We start from the raw sequence: 22,282 nt of genomic DNA, 5'->3' as shown, positions 1-22,282 counted from the left end.
TGTGTGAAAACGTATTTGAATTTGACGTACGGGAGAGACAGTTCACGCTATATTAAGACTCTAAATCTCAATCAGGTAATTAGGGAAGATTTGGAACGATGACGAAAAGTTGCGCCTCGCCACGTAAGACATAGCGTGGTGAAAAGAGCTAAAAACTTTCACGAAATGCCTACTAATTCGAGAACACTTCTATAAGTAGCTGTATTTGTTTCAGTGTTAGTAAATAAACGCAGACTACTTAATCTATAAAAAATGTGTTTAGACGAATTAAAGGTTCTCTATGACATTATTTAATTTTTATTTCATTAATAAAATTATTTATTGATCGGCTGACAGTAGTGTTTATAGTAATTATTAATCATTAAATCCAAAGTTTAATTAGATTGCTTAAATCTCGATACCTGTCAAAGTAGATTACATAATACATATGTTCTGATTTGGTATATCGTATTTCTAAAATTCCTTTGAATCTGTAAGCCGTCAACAGAAAACTGTCGCAACTGAGAATATATTATTGTACATTTACCGAAACTCACACATACTAAGAATATAGCTGTAAGTAAAGGTTTGTATGAGATAATTATTATGAAGATTTGAATTATTTTATTACAAGATCTGAGTCACGCCTTTATTCGGCACAGCAAAAAGCGGGTTAATCGTAATTGCAATATTATAACAATGGATCAATGTGACCTTCGCAGTCATTAAGTATTGATTTGGCATTTCAAGACCCAACCTATGATCTGGAATAAAGACGTGGGATGATAATCGCGTAGGCGAGCACCCCTGGGGAGTGACACTTGTTTCATTATACTATATTTCGCGATTTCGTCATTTATAATCTGATAAGTAAAATATAGTAATTAAAATGAGATAGTTGAATCTTTTTTTTCCGTAAAAGGTTTTCTTATTTCGTAGAAGATATTTCTTTGATGATTTAGTCAAGTATTATAAAATTCGAAATAGGCAGGATATTTTTATAGCCTTTAGCATTACATAACGATATTCCTAAAACGATAGCATCACATCTTTTTATTTGAACTAACCTTGAATATTTATATTGTAACAAAATTTCAATAAGTATCAGATTAATATATAGAAATCGTGTCAATTTCGCATCTTCACACTAGTAAGTACTGGAGCGGCGTGTAAGGAGCAAAGAAACAATGGCTATAATCACTGAGAGAGAGTTACACGTGCACTCTTCCGGTCCATTAGCATTGAATAGCCAAGCGTGCCCGAGCCAGTATCATTGTCACACGACCGCCATCAAATCTACACCATACCAAGATTCCTCCGATACCAACCGTATTGTTCTCCATTCTACGGTAAATTCAAATAATAGCCACACACGACATGTACACAAAAGGTGATATAATTGCTTTGAGGAAAAGGTATCGTGATATAAAGATCCGATTACAACATACGTTCAATAATTGATAGCCGTCATATAATATAGAAAGCACTCACCGGCAGTTCCAAGTAATCAGCTATGGTGTGTTTGGCGGCGCCGCGTCTGATGTCGGCGAGGGCAGTGAAATGTTCGTCTCGTCGCACCTTCCGGCGCAGCAATGCACGTGCATACGGATACGCGGAAAGATATTCACCATATGCGTCCATTAATTCACCCATAAATAGTTGCCTCAATAGAATAGTACTCTCATTCATTTCAACTTCCGTAGGCGGCGGCGGTAATTCTCTACATTTAATCAGCTCTGGAATGCTCTTCGTGACGAAAGTACTCAACCCGCTCGTAGACTCGCAAGACGTGTACGCACCATTTGAATCACTCGAACCGCACTTTGAAAATGGAAAAGCGGACGAGGTTCCGCTTTTTTCGCTACTCACGGAACTCTGACGTGTTGTGCTCGACTTTTCATCGAAGTCCGGATATTGTGGCTCTGATTGACTTTCCATTGATGGAGAAGATTCTGCGATAACATTGTTGTACGCAGAGTTTTTGATACAATCATATAAGTCTTCTATGGATTCATAAGGTGTCATGCTGCCACATGAATCACCATCGTCTCGTAGAGTCTCATAGATTTCTTCGCTACGTCGTGTCGCCATTGGTGTTAGCGCCGAGTCTGATCGACTTCTTTTTACATTCGGCACTTGATCGTATCCAAAATCAGTTGGGTTTAAGAAATCCCATCTTACATTAGACCAAACGTTTTCTGTAACATCAGCGGATATTCTATGATCTGCACAACATTGGCCACTTTTAATTGTCACTGTTGTAATGTTATCTGTATTTTCAACGATGGAACTGTCAACAACAGATTCAGGGTTTTCTACTGGTGTATCAACAATTACTTTCCGTAGAGAAACACCAGCAGAGGATGAGTTGGATATATTATCATCTTCAATTTTTTTATTATCATTCACATGTTCGTTATACACTGAAGTGGTCATTTCAGAAGCGGTATCTACGTCACGTTGGGACAGAATGCCTTCTTGAACTAATTCAGTTAAAAGACTCTTCGATTCGATTTCACAGCTGAGTCTACTGTTAAATAATTGCGAGTTAATTGACTCAAGTTCACTGTTTTCTTCTGCGTCTTTTTGACAATTACTCGATAATAGACCGGAGTCAATATATTTTCTCATGCGCTGTGTTAATGCTTCACTTGCCTCGGATACAGATTCCAAATAATAGAACAACAAATGATATTCTTCTTTGGTAATTGCTGATGCACGAAGTAATGGCTTTCCATATAGCTCAACGGCGGAGAACAGCATTGACGCTGAAAAAGAACATGTTTTCATTTATTTATACTTGTGTAGAAAGCGTTTCGTTTTCTTCTAAATTATTCAAGAAAAACTTAATGTTCAACTTTCAAATGCTTTAGGATAAAAACCAAAGCTGTATTGCCATAAAAATTGCTCGACTGTTATGGTATCTTGTTAGAGTGACGAAACTTGATCGCACGCATTGCTTTAAAAGATTCTAAGATAACATTTTGTTTCTTGGCTTTTGGTTTTAAACTACTATTCCAAGAAAATACAGATTATGTGCTTGCTAGATCAATTTGAATGGTGGTCACGGCGTCTGCATTAGCTTTGCATACGAGTCGCTTCTGCGAAAGATTACCGGACAATAGCATCGGCGTGCGTACGTTTCAATATTGCCAAACCGCTTTCTACAAACACAGTTTGCAGACGGAATACCTAATACTAGGCTTGTATTATCGAACACAAGGGCCGGGCACAGTTTACAACGGAAATGCTCTGAGATATGACTAGCTGCCAAGCTTAAGTCAATGAACGCAAACTCATTCAGACCTCTTCAGATTGAATGAGGATGTAATGAGAAAGTTCAGCCAATTATAAAGTATCTACGTGAAGGTTTAGAAATGTCTTTATGACTCAGGTGATTTATTGATGCTTTAACTGAACTGGGTTTGATTCTCGGGGTTATAGAAAGGGGGCTGACTGGGGTTATAAAATTACTAATAAACCAAATTAATTTCCTTACCATATATTTTCTCCCAAGCTAGAAAGACTTCTAGATCCTTTCCATCCCATTGCGGTGGTTCATATTCAACTACAAGAACTTCACCCTCTAAGTAGACCGCTGGCGATCTAGGTTCAACTGGAGCTTTAGAACCTCCAAGAAAAAGAATTGCTGTTGGAGGAGGTACAGCTTCTTCAGGCGGGGGTAATGGTCCAGCGATGGGTAGAGCCAGAGGCGGTGATAGCGGCCCCGTGGGTAAGCCAGCTATTGATATCCCAGCTTCTTGTAAAAGTTCACATATTACTTCTGTGACTGTACTGTTTCCCCATACTGTTACCTGGAACCATTCAATACGGGCGTAAAGTGGCTTTTTTATTTATTAGGGTAGTCATTAAATAGATTATTATTATAAACGATTTTTACAATTTGAAAGTCATTTGTGCCAATTTATCCAAAACGAATTATTCTTTGTAAACAATTTTGGATTTGAAGGAGTCATCTTTCGACATAAAACGAAAAGCTTAACCATTAGAGATATATCTTACAAACTAAACTAAACCGTTAATATTGTATAACCAGCCACCGAGATTTTATAAATATTATTCATAGTGTCATTATTATTTATGTTTATATTATAAAGTATATTTAAACTTTAAAAACTCGTTATGTAGGTGTGACGTGAGATTAACTCTTCAGATACACGGTTTTAATATTACGGAAGTATGCAAGATGTTTGATGATTATATCTTAATTATTTGCTTATGTTGTATAAGTATGGTGTAGAAAATTAAGTACCTTTATGGTTGTAAAATTAAGAACAATGAAAAAAATATGTAAGGAAATTAATTATAGGGTTGCAGGATGTATGGTACCTTATTTAATGACAACAAAGCTTCCTGTAGTCTTGCTTGGATCTTTTAAATAGACCAACGGAGTTTGATGCGGTTTTCATGTCATAAAACTCTAGAGAAAGTATCTCTCTTGTCTATATTCTTATAAGAACAACAGCGAGCGCTCAAAATCAAACTACCAACATTACTGGGTAAGTAACCTATACACCATGGAACAAAAAGTAATGGAGTACATATGATAATTCAATAATTTAATAACATTCTAATTTAACATAACAGACAGACGCTGTACGCAGTAAATAGTTACTAATAAATATGTCTGTGTATAAAAACGCTTAAACTCGAGAATGGCTGGACCGATTCTCGGGCTACACTTAATTAATGGAAATTCAGGGAAGGTTTAAATCTTGTGGGAAACATAAATAATAAGTAAAAAAATACAGAGTACAATTGAATTTTCCAATTTTCCTAGCTGGGATGTAATTTATGTCTATTTAGAATTTTAAAAAATTCACTTGGTTGTCGTACTATTATAGATGCATAAAAATGCGTGTTTCCAGAGGTCCGATATCTGTGGTCTTTTTAAAAATCTTTGTATTAAGTTTTGACACAACTATATGATTTATATATTTTTATGAATACACATTTAACGGCTATTTTTATTTTTTATCAAAGTTCTTATAAGCCTAATAAATATATGCTATTTTATCGTTACCCATCTAGACAAAATTACGAATGCCAGTTTAAATATTTTGAGTTCAAATTAATTGAACATGAAAATCACGTGCATCGAATTCCGCCTTGAAGTCGATCCCCTAAAATGGCGTAAATTTAAATTCAGGAATGAAAATTGGACAAAGGGAATGCGTATACATTACGAAAAGATACCGCGCGAGCGAATTTAATTTACTATATATTTACGACTTTATATTAAGTCCAAGACAGAAATAATTATGCCTTTTTCTGTTTTGCGTTAGCGAGATTAGGTATAACTTTACTAAATCAAATCGCCGATTATCTTAGAGAAAATCTGTTTTAAACGCGACTAAACGTAATTTTACGAAATGCTTCTTCGCTTCGCATTATAAGCAATTATACAACTAAGAGGGACTTTAATTACATAAAAATGGTCAGGTCGTGAAAGAACGGAACTTATTGAAACTGTAATTTAAGAAACACTCGGCATTTTTATTCTAATTACTTGTCAAAAAAATTATACGGTCTATTGAATAAGACATGAGTATATTACACAAATATATTTACACGTAATGTAAAATCAATCAAAAAGGGAATACGAAAATTTACATACACAAGAATACCACAGTCTGGAGGCATTTTAAAGCAGATCTCTAAAGGACCTTGACTGGGTTCAAGGAGTTTTTACCGGTGACGTCACGCTGGAGTTATGCGCCCGCGCCGCACCCAAAACGAAGCCTACGGGATAACGCTTTTATAATTACATTACATCTTGGATTTGTTGTAAACGAGATTTTTTAGTTCTGTATTATCAGTTAAAAATAATGTTGACGAATACTCTTCGTATTCGTATTGGTTTGACAGTTCCGAAAGCTGACAATATCGTTTTGACGTAAACGAATGTTTGAGGAAACTATCGTACACCTGATTAAAAAAAACTTTTCTTGTGTTGGCAAATATTTATTAAGTACATGTTCTACGACCGTCGTAAACCTTATACCTACGTGTTTCTATAATAAAAAACGTTTTGGTATTATTAGGTTTTTAATGATAAAGCGTGTCTAGTACCGTCAATCATATAACTGAACCTGTCCGTGAGTTGTAAAAAAATTAAAAACTTATAAGCTTTATAAAATTTAATTTATGCTCGACTCTTTGGCTTTTATTTTGCGCTGCGATTTAACATCGTCAAATTTAATTATCTCCCGCCTTTTCTGGTTGATGAATATGGATATTGACCATGCATTATGCGCGTTAATCATGCAACGGACAAGCAATTTATTCGTTACCTGGAAATCGAAACTACATGCAGAATGTGCGCGTAGAACGGTAGGCGGAAAATTTTAAAAGCATTTATTAATATAAATATTTCATGTTTAAATGCTTTTTATGGTCATACTAGTTGTATATTTGTATCAAATCTTCTAGTTAGTAGCTTTATTCTGCAATAAGTTACAGGAAATAAATATTTTTTCTTCAAATTAATACGTATAATAATTTCGTCGTATTACTTGAAATATTAAAAATTTAGTTATAAGAAGAAGTTTTTATTTGTCTCGAGCATGGTAAACAATCATCCTTGTCACAAAATAAAGCACATTTTGTGAAAAAACATACAACAATTTTAAAAGCTTTCTACATTACGTTATACTCGCGCCATCTAGTATAAACGTTAAAAATATCAAACTGATTGAAGCGCCATCTATTACAACATGTTTTAACTAATATGAGATAAGAATTACGGCGATGTTAGTTATGTAAATAATTTTAAGATGGCGCTTAATTAAATTTTATCATAAAATCATCCTTATCAATTATTTTATTCAAAATAAATTTCAGAACCTTCAGAGACAAGTTAAGTAAATTTTATTATATAATTTGATCAAACCCTTCTCAATTATCTTACTGAAAATAAATTGAAGAATCTCCATAGACAACTATTATTTTAATTTCGTCGTGTCGTCACGACATCAACCAAACAAAACATGTTTTTAAACAATATACTTTTTTAATAATGTCTTCATTTACTATAACTTTTAAAATGATTACATAGTGTTGAATAAATAAAATTTTAATAAGAATCATACGCGTATACGCAGTCTCCATATGTCGCAATAAAACGTTTCATAACATTCGCGGATAAAATATGAATTGAGAGCAACAACTTAAGAAATGAAGCATGATTCATGTTAAGAATTCACTAATTATGTGGTTGCCTACTTATCTGATCTTTAATATACTTTATAAATATTTAAAAGCACTTATTGACACCAATTTCGAGTAACTTTCCAATAGTTAAATGTATTTATTATTAGTGGATGGATTAGATATTTATTTGAATTTTCATAAAAATGGTAATATTTAATAGTGAACAAATATGATTTAATAAAAACAATACGTTATTCTCTCTGGATTATTATTTTTATTAGATAAAAATGTTTTTAAGCTCTGAATTAATGCGTTCCAGTTTAACACATGTTAACTGTTAAAGTAAAAATGGGTCACTGTGCGTTCAGATTATTGCTAATATCGTTTATACTTTTACAATGAATACAAACTTTTTTATTTTTAAATATTATCTACGATAAAAGTTAAATAGTTTTTGTCTATCATTTCAATGATTTAAGGTCCATATGTCAAATCGTATTCCCACAGCCAATATTTTCGCGGTTATAACTATAAATATAGTCTGACAGCTGACCATAACTCTATTTTATGAATTTCAATTTTTTTTATTTAGAAATTCCAAGCATTAATTAGGATGTAACTTTCGTTAAAATTAACTTCTTTCACTTGTGCGTTCAATATAACCAGCGACAGGTCACCGACTGACATACTTTCTGCGGTGTATAATTAAATTTTATCGATACAAAAACATATGTGTTCGCATTAGTAGAATATATTTTATATAATGATTTCGCTTTCAACATTATTACGAGGAACTAAATTGTAAAGTTTAACCTTTGGGATCTGTTCGCTGTTGGTAGGAATTGTCCCCAAGTCAAATTTTGTACATCGTATGACTTTACGGTAAAGACTTGACTTTCTCCCAGGTATTACATATATTGCCTTGTATTACAATGCTCTAGACTATTCAATTTCACAATCTCGTGGGACTATATATTATATACATAATAAACTGCTAATGCATTGGATACGCGATTCATTCGTTTTCTTTGAGCACATTTGAAGGTCAGAAAGAAACGCAATTAACACCATAGAGGATAAATCAATACTCTTTAAATCTATAATCTACTGCATATATGGTTATAGAATATATAAAAAAGTATATTGACTCGAGTTATGTAACCTAACAAGTTAAGGTATATATATATGTATATATATACTATTGGGAAATATTTAAAAACGTAAACAATCATCACACACTTGAGCCCAATATGAGCCGTTTAGCTTTTACCACACTTATAAATTGTAATTTAAGATACTTGTTTCCGATAATGTCCAATAACATAAGTGTCACTTAGATTTACGAACTCTTCAATGAGTCAAGTTAGTTTTACGTTTTTGTTAAACTATAAATATTTCCAAAGGGATTGCGCGTGCATTATTATTTCGCTTGCTTTTTATTGGTTATATTATGCGTTCTTTAACAATGTGTTTATAACATTCAAAATAAAAGATTTCTTTCTAACTAATTCTATCACAACTTGTTCCAATACCTGACCTAGTTCAATCTTCTTCACTCCCCAAAAATATTTTTGTATCTCTATAGAAATTTTGTTCAAACATCTTTTCCATGTGAATTATTAATTTATAAAACAGTAACCGTGCCAAGTGAAAGACATCCCGTCTTATATAACAATTTTAGATTTGATATAAGGAACGCAAAATGCGTAATTAAAAGCAAATTTCTTTTACCAGAAGTTTTTCTTATTTTAGAACATACCACACTTTTCCACTCACTTAAGTTTGGTTTTGTATATAATCAAACATAATAATATAGTATGGCTCAATGGTCATCCAGTGTTACACTTTCGTTTGCAAAACGATTCGTAGTTCAAGCCTCGTTAAACAGAGGTGGAAAATCGTTTCCGATCTTTGTCAACCCTTTGCTACCTGTACACTTTCTACGACATACTGCACGAATTCTACAACGGAAATGACACGGTCTCTTTACGATTGCTCGCTACTAGTTTGTTTTCTTTCATCGAAAGGAATGTTTTTGAAATGCATTTAAAGTATAAGATTATAAAGACTGAACACATTTTATTAATAATTATGACAGACACGTCTCTTGTCTCTAATCTGTCATTACTAAAAAGCAAAATGGTTGCCCATTTCTTTTTTTTGCATGTTATAGGTGGCAGACGGGCAGGAGCCTCACCTGATGTTAAGTAATACCGCCGCCCATGGGCACTCGCACCGCCACAGGACTCGCAAGCGCACTGCCGGCCTTTTAAGAATTGGTACGCTCTTGGAGGACTCTAAGTCAAATTGGTTCGTAAATACTTCATTGGGCGGCTGGTTCCACGTGGTAATAGTGCGCGGCAGAAATTAAGAAACGCTCAGTTGTGGAACGACGGTCGTCAAGGTGATACGGATGGTATTTTGTAGTCTGCCTTGACGTCAATTTTGGCAATAGAATTTACCACTATAAAATAATTTATAAGAATGAATACAGATAATATATAATATTACAAATCATGAAACGATAACAGCGCTAAATTTTCTGAAATAAAAGTTAAATTATGATTTGGAAATGTATTTTAACAATGTTTGAAGTTGGTGATAAGGTCCTCCTTCGGCTATGTATTGGAAAAAATTAAAAATTCTCGAGTCCTATGTGGAAGCAGCGTGTAGATGACTCAGTGAGCCAACCAGACAGTGACAAAAACGACCTTTTGTAATAACGACTACGAATTCTGTTATAGAGTTTTACGTATAACAAAACGTTTTAGACATGATCAATTTGCGGTTTCATTTTTACCATAACTGCCTTTTCGAGATTCTTGCATTTCGTTTGTTGAGGATTCTTTTACTAACAGCCACAAGATTTCGTTTACTTTTGTTTTCTGTATAAACAAAACAATGAAATTCTTATCATATGATGTATAATATGTATAAAATAATATGGAGGTTGAGTAATCAACAGTCCACAATGACCGTTCCGTTTCAATGAATCACAAGCGTCTCCCATTTCCAGGTATCATAGGCACTGTTATGTTAGTAAACTAGTATTCTATACACTATGTTGGGTCAGTGGAGTTATTTAAATTAACCTTGAATCTAACGTTTTGATAACTAGTATATATAAAATTTAATAACATTCCGTAGTCCATATTTACTGTTAAATAATTTTGTAAATTTGGCTGTCAACTCATGAATCACGGTTCTATATGTATACGTATGTATCATTCAAGTCCAACAAACCTGTTGGGACCCGCCTCAGGTATTCGCAGGCTGTGTAGGCATTTCTAGGCTATACTGGTATAGGATATATATCCTTATAGAAAGGAGACGCAGCCTTGAACGCCTCCTAAAGCTTTAATCGAAATCATAATATTCCAAAATTAAACTTTCGAATAGATATCAGAAAATATAGTTTTATGGAAAATCGCTAATAAAGCAAATTTAAAATATGTACACTGCAATCATATCCGTAAGAATTTCTTTATGACTCTATGTTATGACTTATTGCAGAATGCACACGCATACCAAAGCTCTCTTATTGAAGAAATTCCTTAGAGATAAGGGATCAATGACTTGATAAATATAGATTCAAATTGAATGGCATTTATGGTTTACATAAATTTCAATTTATGAGTTGATTTATTGAATTTTATCACAGTTGTAACTCAAATTTAATTGTAAAGTAGTTTCTCAAACAAAGAGTAAGTCTAATTTCGACACTTAGCGCTAAGTTTTCAGTTACAAGTTACTAAATACAAATTCCTAATGCATCAGTTGATATACATACTAGAATTAAAGAAAACATCAATAAACAATAAAAAAAACGATTGAGCCCGCCTTTAGCAACATCTGTTTCTTTGATAGTTTTTCCTTATAGGTATGATGGAGGAACAACTTCACACATTCTAAGTGTATACACACACACAACATTTGGCTAAACGCTGCTTTAGATTTTAACCTTGCCTTCTATATGCTTCCAATAGTTCAGTTACAGTTATAAGTTACGAAATCTAAATCTAAAGTTAATATATACCCACAAGATTTAAATAAAAACATCAATAAATAACCAATAAATTACAATGGTTGGTTCTATATTTATCCTCGTTCTATCTCTTTCGAGATTCCTAGTACTTCAATTTTTTTGTGTCTCGTGAGTTCCAAAAAGTTGAAAACGCAATGTATCCCTAGCCTAGTAATTTGCCGTTTTATTTTTCTTACTTGTTAAAGTAATATATCAGCTATACAATAATAACAGAGCAGGAAAATTGCTTTGCAAATTCTTCAATGTTTTTTTTCCCAAGAGAATTTGCTCGTATCAGATGCCTTGTGTGTAGTTAAGAATTAAGCTTATCTTGGCGAAGATGAAGTCAGTATAAACAATAATTATAATCCATTTCCCGATTTAAGTATAATATATATATACGGGTATAATGTGTGTGTGTCCCTTTTGTGTCACCTCAGTTGTCAGTTGTTCCTAATTTTTCGTAAGCTTTTGTAGAAATAATTTTAAAGCGTAGGCGAATAAAGATATATCATAGATATCATACCGAAAATAATTTAACTTTGACATTATTTTATATTCTTAATAAGAACATTATAAAAACAATTATGTCATTTGCATGCCTATTTATATATGGCTGTTTGTGCGGATATTTGTAATTGATCGATCTAACCACTGTACCCATCACCTTGGCAAATAAACGATTATTATCATTCTTAACTATTAAAATCTAAAAATTATAATATTTGATATTTGCACTAAAAGTTAAAAAAATTATAAACAGTGCACTTAACTGTCTATTGATTCTTGCAACAGTGTCATCAATTATGTTTAGTACCCAGAACAAAAAACGTATTCATCGCGTGTTATTGATAAGAGACGCCCAAAAATTCAGCCGATAACACTGTCAAATTTGTATTACTCAACTTTTCCATACCATTGACAGTAGACTTGCCTTGCATTTTTATTAGCCTCACCAAATGACGCACAATGGCTTGTATGGCACAATAGAAATCAATTGGACGGCTTTACTGATTGTTTAAGTGTTGCCATTTTAGTTTAATTTAATTGGTTGTTTTAGTCTAAAAACAAATGTTCCTTTGTATGTGAGACCTATATTTCGACACACGTTCGACGATATTTCGAATAACTTTCATTTAGAATTCTACTTTTACATACAAGATACTGCATCTATTTCATCAATTATTTTTCTTTAGAGACAGGTAGACATCATTGACCGCCAATTCTGTCTTGCCGGTTTCCCTACGTTTCTTCTACTTATGTTCTGCATATGGAGAGGCAAATGAATTCGGTTAAAAACCCAAGCTGAGTTCGAAATGGGGTTTAAAAACGTTCCCTAACTAACTTGCTAACATTGCGCCTATGGCAAATTAACATCCAAGTTTCATGAACCTTGTGAAGCCAGGTATTTTAAAATAATATAACAAAAGTGCGTGCTTTCATTACCCAAAAGGTTTATACATACGTTCTTGTTTACGATAATCTCGCACTCGGAAATGTGTTTAAATTCAAAAGGAGGTAACAATTGTTAAGAGTGATAACGCTAATTTAAACCGGTTTATGTGACACATTAAACCCCAATTAAACCGATCGATTACGCATCAATTATCGAATCGACAAAACAATATCTGAAAGTGGGACAGATTCTTAATCAATTTTTAAGTGACAAATTGTTTGTTTTAAGTCTTACCAAAATTGATAAACTAATATGGACAAAAAATCACACATTGGTTGGTAAGTTAAAATGATATTCACTTTTGTCACGTCAGAACATTATGATATCTGAAAGAGACATTCATTTCCTTCTATAGCTTTAATGGGGATTTTCAATGTCCATAACTTTTCCGGTTTCAGAATATTAGGTAACGTAACTGTGGGGACATGGAAATACTGATGTAACAGTTTAGGGCTGCTGGAGTAATTAACTTATTCGGTTTCCGAGATACTTTGACCTGTGAAATATTAGTGAGTGATCACTCAGGTCCTCACATCCCATCAGAACAGGATTAAATAAGTATTATCCATACTGGGAATTGAACTCCCGCACGTCACGGTTTCAAAACCGATAACCACGTGTCATGATGATAAGTGGTACGGAATTTGTAATCATTTTGGCTCACGCGACTGAACAACGGGGATAAATCCAAGTAATTAATGATTATATACTTACGATAACAATATATTGACTAATCAAGCGAAAACCTATCGTGTATAACTTGTCAATTACGTATACGTTATAAAACGGTACGTAAAGATTGCATGATTACGAAAATGTATTGAAATTATATTAAATGCCTTGAAACTCTAATTCTATTCGTATACAAGGTTTAGGTTATTAATATTAGTAATTTATATTTAGAGAGCTAATACAAGGAGATATTAGTTTATAAATATTGAAATATTTCAATTATATAACAAATTAATGGGTTACAGATAACTTTGGGTATAATACCGAATTTTAAAACTAACGAAAGTGATCATCTGCTAAGCCAAAGATAGATGATAATTAAGATGAACTGAAAACATTTTCGTGTTAGTTTGGTTAAAGAAATAGAAAAATAAATTTTCTAACGGAAATGGAAGTACATTTTCATCGATTTTATATTATTTTAATCAGTTTCATGAGTTTAAAAAACTATCAAAAATGTAGTTATATATTTTAAACTCGCTTCCTTATATTTCCCGTTTACGATATCACGGGCCATACACACACACAACTAGTTTGCATTGTAAGTTCGTAATAGATTTATGTCTAACATCCGCATTATATAATATGTTAATATTAACATGATTTCGATTGAGAATATGACATACTTAAGAAATTATATTAACGAATAAAACATATGTAATGTTTTACACGGTTATATTGTATATATTGAAAATCTTGATTTTCAACCAACTATTGACATGATATTCAGTCCACAGAAAAATCGTATGCCAAAAAAGTTCAATGACCTCAATTGATGTAAGTTTAAACAGTGAGTATAGTACGTATAATTTTAGTGTCCAGCAGTGTTGGTTTACCCTGACAAACCGGAATGTCTTAAAACCCAAATATGTATGAGATATGTCAAGCCTAGAAAGGTGATCACATTCCTGTTCAATTAATAAAGCCACGGATGCAATCTGTGGCCATACATATAGTGTTAAATGGTCGTCTCTAAGTACGCAATGGATTAGAACTATTTAAAAGGTAAAGTGACCTTGATAAAACAACCTTGACTGACAATTATTGGAATCAAATAAAAAGCAAGGTTAGAATCTAAACCAGCGTTTTTTAACATATAACTCTAAATGTGACGGTAGCTCAGTAAGCTATTAAGGAAAAATTATCCATGAAACAGATAATGCTAAGACTTTTTTATTATATCAAAATACTGAAATAATACGCTACATATATACGTTTATTAGATTAGCTGAGTAATCGTTGTTTTGCCATACAAAAGTTAGATATGCTGTCACAAGAACTCCATCATATATATTGTTAGTCCACATCTATAAGACTACTACGCTACTTCGATCGTTCTTTCCTTCTTACTTCGCGAATGCGACTACCATGCTTGTATACATAGCATTATTAATAAAGTCTGTCACTCACAAATAACGGTGCTTTATATTGGTAAAAGAATTGTCCTAATAGGTTGCGGTAGATCCAGAGACTTCCTCACAAACTTTATCTCTTTATAGTATAATCATAGACTTGCACTATGTATCAATTACTCTGCCACGTTTATTTCGTTAGCAAAACGGCCTCCTTGATTTTGATTTACCAAAGTTGATTTCTATAACATAATAATAAATACTATTACTTATATACATGTAAGTAATTCTAACTAAATTGTAGGCTTCACTTCCCTTTATATATCTTCCAATAGTTACTTAATAATTGTTGCAATAGGATTAGGATGGCTCGGACTAACCTTCTAAAAGGGAACATATCGCTGTATTACATTAGTTATATATATATTCGTTTACCTAGGGAAATGCAATGCGCATACACTACCGCGACGCAACTGCTTAGTGCGGGAGCGTTATGTGGGACTCCCGATTGTGCATAAACTAAAACCGCTAAAACCTCAAGGCGCCTCCAACAATTGCGGGCGGGATGCAGTAACAGCAGAGCCTAATCCGCTTCCCGACTTGCGATGCGGGGGTCGGCACTCCTTCAGTGACCGGGCCATTCGCTTTTTAGTTTTAGTTTACATTAGTTACATTACTGTATTCAACGAATTACATTAGTGTCCGTTTGACAAAAATTCTACTATTTTTTATTATGTAATTCGTGTGTGCGTGTGTGTGTGATTTTTTTATTGGTTACGCATTCTTGTTGATCTAAGGTCACCTGTTTGGACAGGATTGTTGTTTTTGTAAAAAAAAAATACGAAATGCGCTATGGATATTGAGAGAAGTAAATTGAAATTGCAAAACAACGAGACCAATATTGCTAGCCCTCATGGAAGATACAGATTACCTCCGTAGTTATTCATGAGATTACTGCGTTTAAAAAAAACGCTTTTATTATATTAGCCTTTCCACGATGCATAATATTATAATATATAACAGTATATTGAGCAATGTTGGCCCAGTACTTTCTTTCTATGTGCGCATTTAACATTCGCTCGAACGGTGAAGGAAAACATCGTGAGGAAACCGGCTTGCCTTAGACCCAAAAAGTCGACGGCGTGCGTCAGGAACGGAAGGGCTGGTACTTGCCTATTAGATTAACAAATGATCATGAAACAGATACAGAAATCTGAGGCCCAGACCTAAATAGGTTGTAGCGCCATAGATTTTACTTTTTTATTAAATTTACACTTGAGTGTGATAATTAAAAGAGGTAAATTGTATCGGTAATTGTCTTACTGATCATTCTTTTGTTTATATAAGGAAGTTGTTAAGGTCGTACTTTAACAAATTCACCCTTTTCAGATGTTTACAACTTCTGGCATTTGAATTAACGGATTATCAATCAATAAATATCCTCAATAATGTTACAAACATTTGTTTTAAATGTTACCAGCCACCAGAGAGCCGATTTCTATATTTTAGTTAAAAATAAGTAGAGGAAGAATTTTTGAAGTGGTTTTGATTTTAACACACAAATAAATATTTTCTCTAAGATTATCAACTTGTTTACGTTTTATACATATGTTTTTATGTTTATTTTATTGTGGTAAAATATACCTAATAAGCTTTGGGCCGTGAAGACCTTCATTGGCCAATCCAATTAGATCAATATTCAGTATATAAAAATTTTACTTTTAATGAACAGCCCAATTAACTGTGTGAAAAATATAGATTACTCTCGATAAGAGAGTAATCCATATGCCATATGGTTTTAAAATGAGTTATAGAAAAATAATTTGTAAATAATCGTTAATTTGATCGATACATAAGTCACATGAAAATGTTCATTGATTAGTATAATTGACGGTACCGTAGAATGCTGGTTAATAATGTCTATCTAATCCTAATACTGTAATGGAGTTTTTCGAAACTGATTTGATCGAAATATAATGTGTGATTGTGTCATTTAAGAATGATGACACGTAAAAAACTTGGCGTTTACGAGTTGACAGACATGGCACGTCAAAGGGACTGCTGACATCTTGGCTACAGATGCGTTTTGGCGGGTTTTTGAAATTGGAATTTCAAATATAAGTTCTATACTCACTAATAAATAATCTGAAATGGTTTTTAAAATGTCGAATAATTCATTTAATCTCAGATTGAATACGGATGATACGCTATTTTAAGACTGTTTTGTCTTGCTTCTTGCTTGTATATTTAACTGCTAGTTCAATAATTCGGTGACGCAGAAGCGGTTTGAAAGTAGCGTCTATTAAAGGATATCACTCCTACATGTTCTACTTTACGTACCGTGATTCTACACAAAAGGATAATCTACTTGTATGTTGCATCTGGGTGACCCACATGAACCGACGTAGGTGTGACGGCTGTACACAAATAAAAAATGGAAAGATTATTTTCGCGAGTTGCAATCTTTAAATTATGTAAAACTGAATTTTTTACCTGTATAGATCAGACTGCGGTTTGATTTTACTTGCGATGTTTGGTATCATTAGCTCATATCAATTGCATGAGTGCAGACAATTAGAATAAGAGTTTTACATACCAGCGTACATTATAATGAGTACGTTTTAGTATTATTACATAACTCATCGTTAAATATTTATGATTTATAATCTGTAATTACAATTTAATTTTGAGTACAAATATCTATTCTTATGCATGGCAACATTTAATTGTAAAAGTTATTCAGTTGTCAATGATCATGTCAAACATGTAAAACCAAATTTCTACCATCCTTACGCTTAGACATGTTAGACTCCATACGGGAGAAATGTTAAAAATGTATAGAATTTGACATACGGGTGCCATACTTAGTGTTAAATTTTGACTCCGTAGCTTTAAATCACTTAGGTAATTCATTTATTTTTATATTTTGTACCAATTAATTTATATTCATCAAGCTTTTTGTACCAGGAACTTATGTTTTCCGTAGAAATAGAACGTGAAGTAACGTGTTAGTTATCACGCTATTAGTCAAGGAAATGTAGAAATTCTTTCACGCAATCGCAGGACTGTTTACACAGCATTATCAGACTTTGATAACAGAAAAAAAAATCGGTATTGACCCCAATTGGCAAATGTGGAGCGTAACGATTTCTATGAACTATCGAATGTTTTGTAATTGCGTAATTCGATTGAATACACTAATAATTATAAAAAAATACTGAATAATAATTAGAATGTCTAACTCCGCATTCGGGTTTTGAAAGGGAATTCGCGGAACATTTGCATTAACAATAAATGGGAAGTGGGACCCCGCGGCAGCACAAGCCGAGGTCCTTGTTTCGCAGGAGACCCTTGCACTATACACGGGAGAAGCCCATTCCAGCCGAACTTCGCTCACTATCAACCGAGCTGAGCAGTCAAGGCCATTCAGTCTCAAGACAGATAGAGAGATTCCAATTAAAATGAATTTGACGTAAGAAACGTAACCTATACTTTGTTTAGTCTTGATCCCTCTCGATACCATAAACAAAGATGAGTTAAGTTAAATTAGTGAGTACTTTAGTTAAATAACATTAGATAAATCTTATTTTCTAGAACCCATATTCTATAAACAAACGGGATTATCGTCCATGGACACTCTTTGCCAGACGGCTCGCAAATGCATTGCCTATTAAGTTTTATTTTTTATCGGAATATGAAAAAGAATTTACGAATATCACAGAGTAGAAAGTTACTATTGTGAGTATAGGTTTAGTATTAGCGTGAAATTGAAAAATTCTCAATTCCATTGCGCATTAATGCCCGAGTATTTTCTATTTGCCATATAACACGTGCTATATCTAAGAGATTTCTTAATTAAATAGACTGTTATTTCATATAAATATTTGATTTGTACATCCTAACTAAAATAACCTATCTCTTTTTTAATAAAATTGTATTATTCTGATGCTGTAATCAGCATAAATACAATGTCACAGAAAGAGACAAGAGAGTATTAGATTTTTTAAACGTTTATTTAACAGAATAATACAATTAACATTTGAAATCCTCAGTGCTTTGTTTTAATGTAACAATAGCAGACTTGTCAGAAGCGTAACAAATACTAATAAGTACTATCTAACAGCTGATCGGGTAGTCCATTTATTATTTTTCTCTGTATAGATTTTCTGTGTATCGTTAGCTCTCTAAGTACAGAGGACTTGCGTTACATGGTCTGTACGTCAATCTCAAAACATTTATTTTATGTCATTTCGTAAACCCCAAGTTAGAATAACAGTAAATGATTTACGCATTTTAGAAATTGTACGAAGTAATCAATAGGACCTTAATTCTACTATTTAAATCATTATCTCCATTATTATTGTTATTTATGTTATAATAATATATGGTATGCAGTTTTGTACTTCTTGCACTCATTATACGTTATTTTATTATATTTTCGCCTTCGTTCTAAAGCGGAGAGGCCGACCCTTACGCTCATTATTATTTACTTATTATAACTTATACTGATGTATACAACAAAAAGTTTAATAAATAAACAAAGAAAAACATTATTTATTTGATCAAAGCCATAGATAAGTCAACCCATTAAAATGCAAAAACTAAATAATCAAGAACACGGAAATGTATATCGTTGTCATAACCAAAAAGGTTTTAATATTATATAATTTATAGTTTATTTTCGAGTAATGACACCCGTGGTGGGTGACTGGTATCTTCCGGTACTCTCTAACTCCCAATAGCTATAACGATTGCAATCTTGACTTCAATGTTGAGTTTTTGTACCGCGTCATTCCATTGCTGTAACATACGCTTCAATTATTGAAGTTTAATACAGAAACGTCGAGATCTGTATGTCTATTAAAAGCTCCAGAGTACTGGTACAGTACTGCGACGGTCTAAACGTCATTAGAGTTCTTAGAGAGTGTCAAAACCAACTATACAATATGTTTATCATTATTGAGTAAGAATTCTGCGCACACAGTTGAGCTCTATGTTTAAGATTTAGCGTTGTCAAGTGCGAACTATGACATACGTATGTCGAAATCTAATACGTTTTTGACATACGGAAGCAATACTCGTGTACGGCCAGCCTTAAAAGAAACGTCTTATAGTAGATACCTCGTTATATACTTTCTTTCACTATGTAATGTACAATATAAGAAGTGATAATATTATGTAGATGGCTTAGATGTTAATTTGTTTCAAGTGGTTTACTAGGTCAGCGGAATAACTAAAACATTAAATTCTAACTTGTAATTATTTTTGTTTTTTATTACCGTTTTATGACATCATTTTTTGTTTCACTGTTGGCCTATTTTAGTAGTAACAAGAGGTTGTGGGTTCATATTATTTGCTATATTAACACATGCTTACGTTGAAGGATAACGTCACAAGAAAACCGGCAAGTTATCATCGATCTTACAAACGACAGAAAGAAGAAACAGATGCAAAAATTGAAGACCAGAACAGGGGTTCAAGATTATATTAGCCTACTCTAAGCACAGATTATACTCTTAGCTAATAAACGTTTATAATGCAGTTATTAAAAACTACTTTATTACGACAAAATAACACCTTGATAACCATTGTTCAATCGTAGTTCCGTAAAATTTTACGTAATGAGTATACATCACCAAAGGATTCACTTTTACTGTATGCATTCACAGAATAATAGCTATAATCCCATACAGATACGGATCATTATCATCTGTACTATTCAATAATCTGTGCATTAAGGTTGGTGTATTGTACTGTCATTGTGCGAAAACAAATAAAAAACCAAACAATACTGCGATTCAGTGAGCTAAAGCGTAAATCTACCAATTTCTGTGGGAATATAGAAATTATTCATATTTTTGTACAAATGTTGGTAAATTGTATGTCCAATAAAACATAGACATGAATATTTAACCTATACCAACTAATATTGTTTGTGGTTTACGCGAGTACTACACATTAAAAAAATCTTCAACCCTAACTATTAAGTTAAAGAAGTCTCATTTTAATTTTCAGAACAATAAATATCACGCAAGAAAATTACAAAAAGCGGCATAATATAAAAACGTTAAAAGTATGTCAAAGTCACAACATTGTGTTCAAGTTACAAACTATCAACAAGCTGACTAAGCAAGGTGTATGTTTTTAGTATGACAGCAATCTGCGTATAATTGGTTAAACATAATGACAGATTACAATATGAGATCATTTCCCGTGACTGAATACTTTATGGTGCATCTCTGTATGCTAATTCAAACCGTAGTTTCATTCATATATATTCCGTAGTGCCCTAATGTGTCTTTAACACAGAGGTCAAATTAATAAGTGTATATAGAAAGTACAATGTCTTTCACAATGCTTAATTACTACTAATCAAATGAATAACTGTTTTATATCTTATAATAACTATGAACTCCAATGTCTATTACAATTCTTACTTTTACTTATCTGTGATAGCTTTTTACTTTTTGCGCAGACTTGGTGATGTGTTTGGTTTGGCGCCATTCATACATTTTGTTGTAATGTAATCTTATGTTCTTGCGTAATAAAATTGTTCTACGTATAAATGTATTTCCAATTTATAAAATGAGTAAAAGCTCAGCTAATGGCTCCTTAGGCAATAACTATATATAAACAACTGGTATGTCTATCGAAATAAAACAATTAAATATTTATTTATAAATTTTTTATGTTTAATTAATAAAACGATGATACGTTTGTTATAGATACAACGCTGCTTTTAGGGGTTTAGAATTAAAAATAGTACTTTAATCTGTGATTAAAAAGTATGATTGGAAACCATAGATGATAGGCGAAATAGTACGTCAAAAAGAATACAGATAATACAGTAATTAAGATAAAACTGATTACCTCACGATGTGAGGATGGACGTGCTCTCAACATAAATGTAAAACTATTATAATAATATTTTCGTTATCGTATTATCAAGATTCTAGACATGATTTGTCGCAATTGACACATACAATTTGGTTTTAAAAATCTCTCCCATTTAGTGGATCGACTTCTATAGCTAACTAGTATTGTTTTTTTTTTATAGTATGGCTATAGTTATAACTTTATACCAGTTTCAAAAATTGTATTGTTTCGCCATGATTTTCATTTAGTTTCTGTCATCTGTCATATTTTGAAGAAATTATGGGATCATAAAAATCTAAATAACTAAAAAATAAAACAAGTTCTGTTCTGTGAATTTAACTTTAGTGATGAAATGGCAAAAGCCTAATTGTTTGATTATTCGCATGAGAAACTTGCTCTCTTACATTATCCGAGTTACATGACTTAGTCAAAGACAACATAGGTTATAAATGAGTCTATCACAATAAGTTCCTAAGAATAAGTCAAGATAAAGATTAAAAACATTACTTTCCATAATACAGATAAAACCCAAACGATACTCAAACACAAAAAAATCTGCAGTTATTATATTCACTTAACATGAGGCCTTATTAAATAAAACCAGTGGCGCTAATTTTTAGGTCTGGGCCTCAGATGTATATCAGTTTCAGTTACATCACGATGTTTACGAAAAGTTTCCGGATTATTTGC

General features: G+C 32.7%; 1 protein-coding gene across 1 annotated transcript in view; it reads right to left on the bottom strand.

Moving 5' to 3' along the window:
- Positions 1-22,282, bottom strand: part of LOC123712795 — a 113,157-nt gene that overhangs the window by 75,721 nt on the left and 15,154 nt on the right. Inside the window, exons 2-3 of the mRNA XM_045666062.1 lie at positions 3,479-3,794; positions 1,471-2,747 (exon numbers count right to left, since the gene is read on the bottom strand). Coding sequence (XP_045522018.1) covers positions 1,471-2,747; positions 3,479-3,794 — 1,593 coding nt within the window. The remainder of the gene's footprint in view (positions 1-1,470; positions 2,748-3,478; positions 3,795-22,282) is intronic.

This window comes from Pieris brassicae, chromosome 8, assembly GCF_905147105.1.
Source record: "Pieris brassicae chromosome 8, ilPieBrab1.1, whole genome shotgun sequence".
In the NCBI taxonomy this organism is placed as follows: Eukaryota; Metazoa; Arthropoda; class Insecta; order Lepidoptera; family Pieridae; genus Pieris; species Pieris brassicae.
The sequence above is the reverse complement of the archived record's forward strand: the minus strand, read 5'-3'. Positions and strand labels throughout refer to the sequence as shown.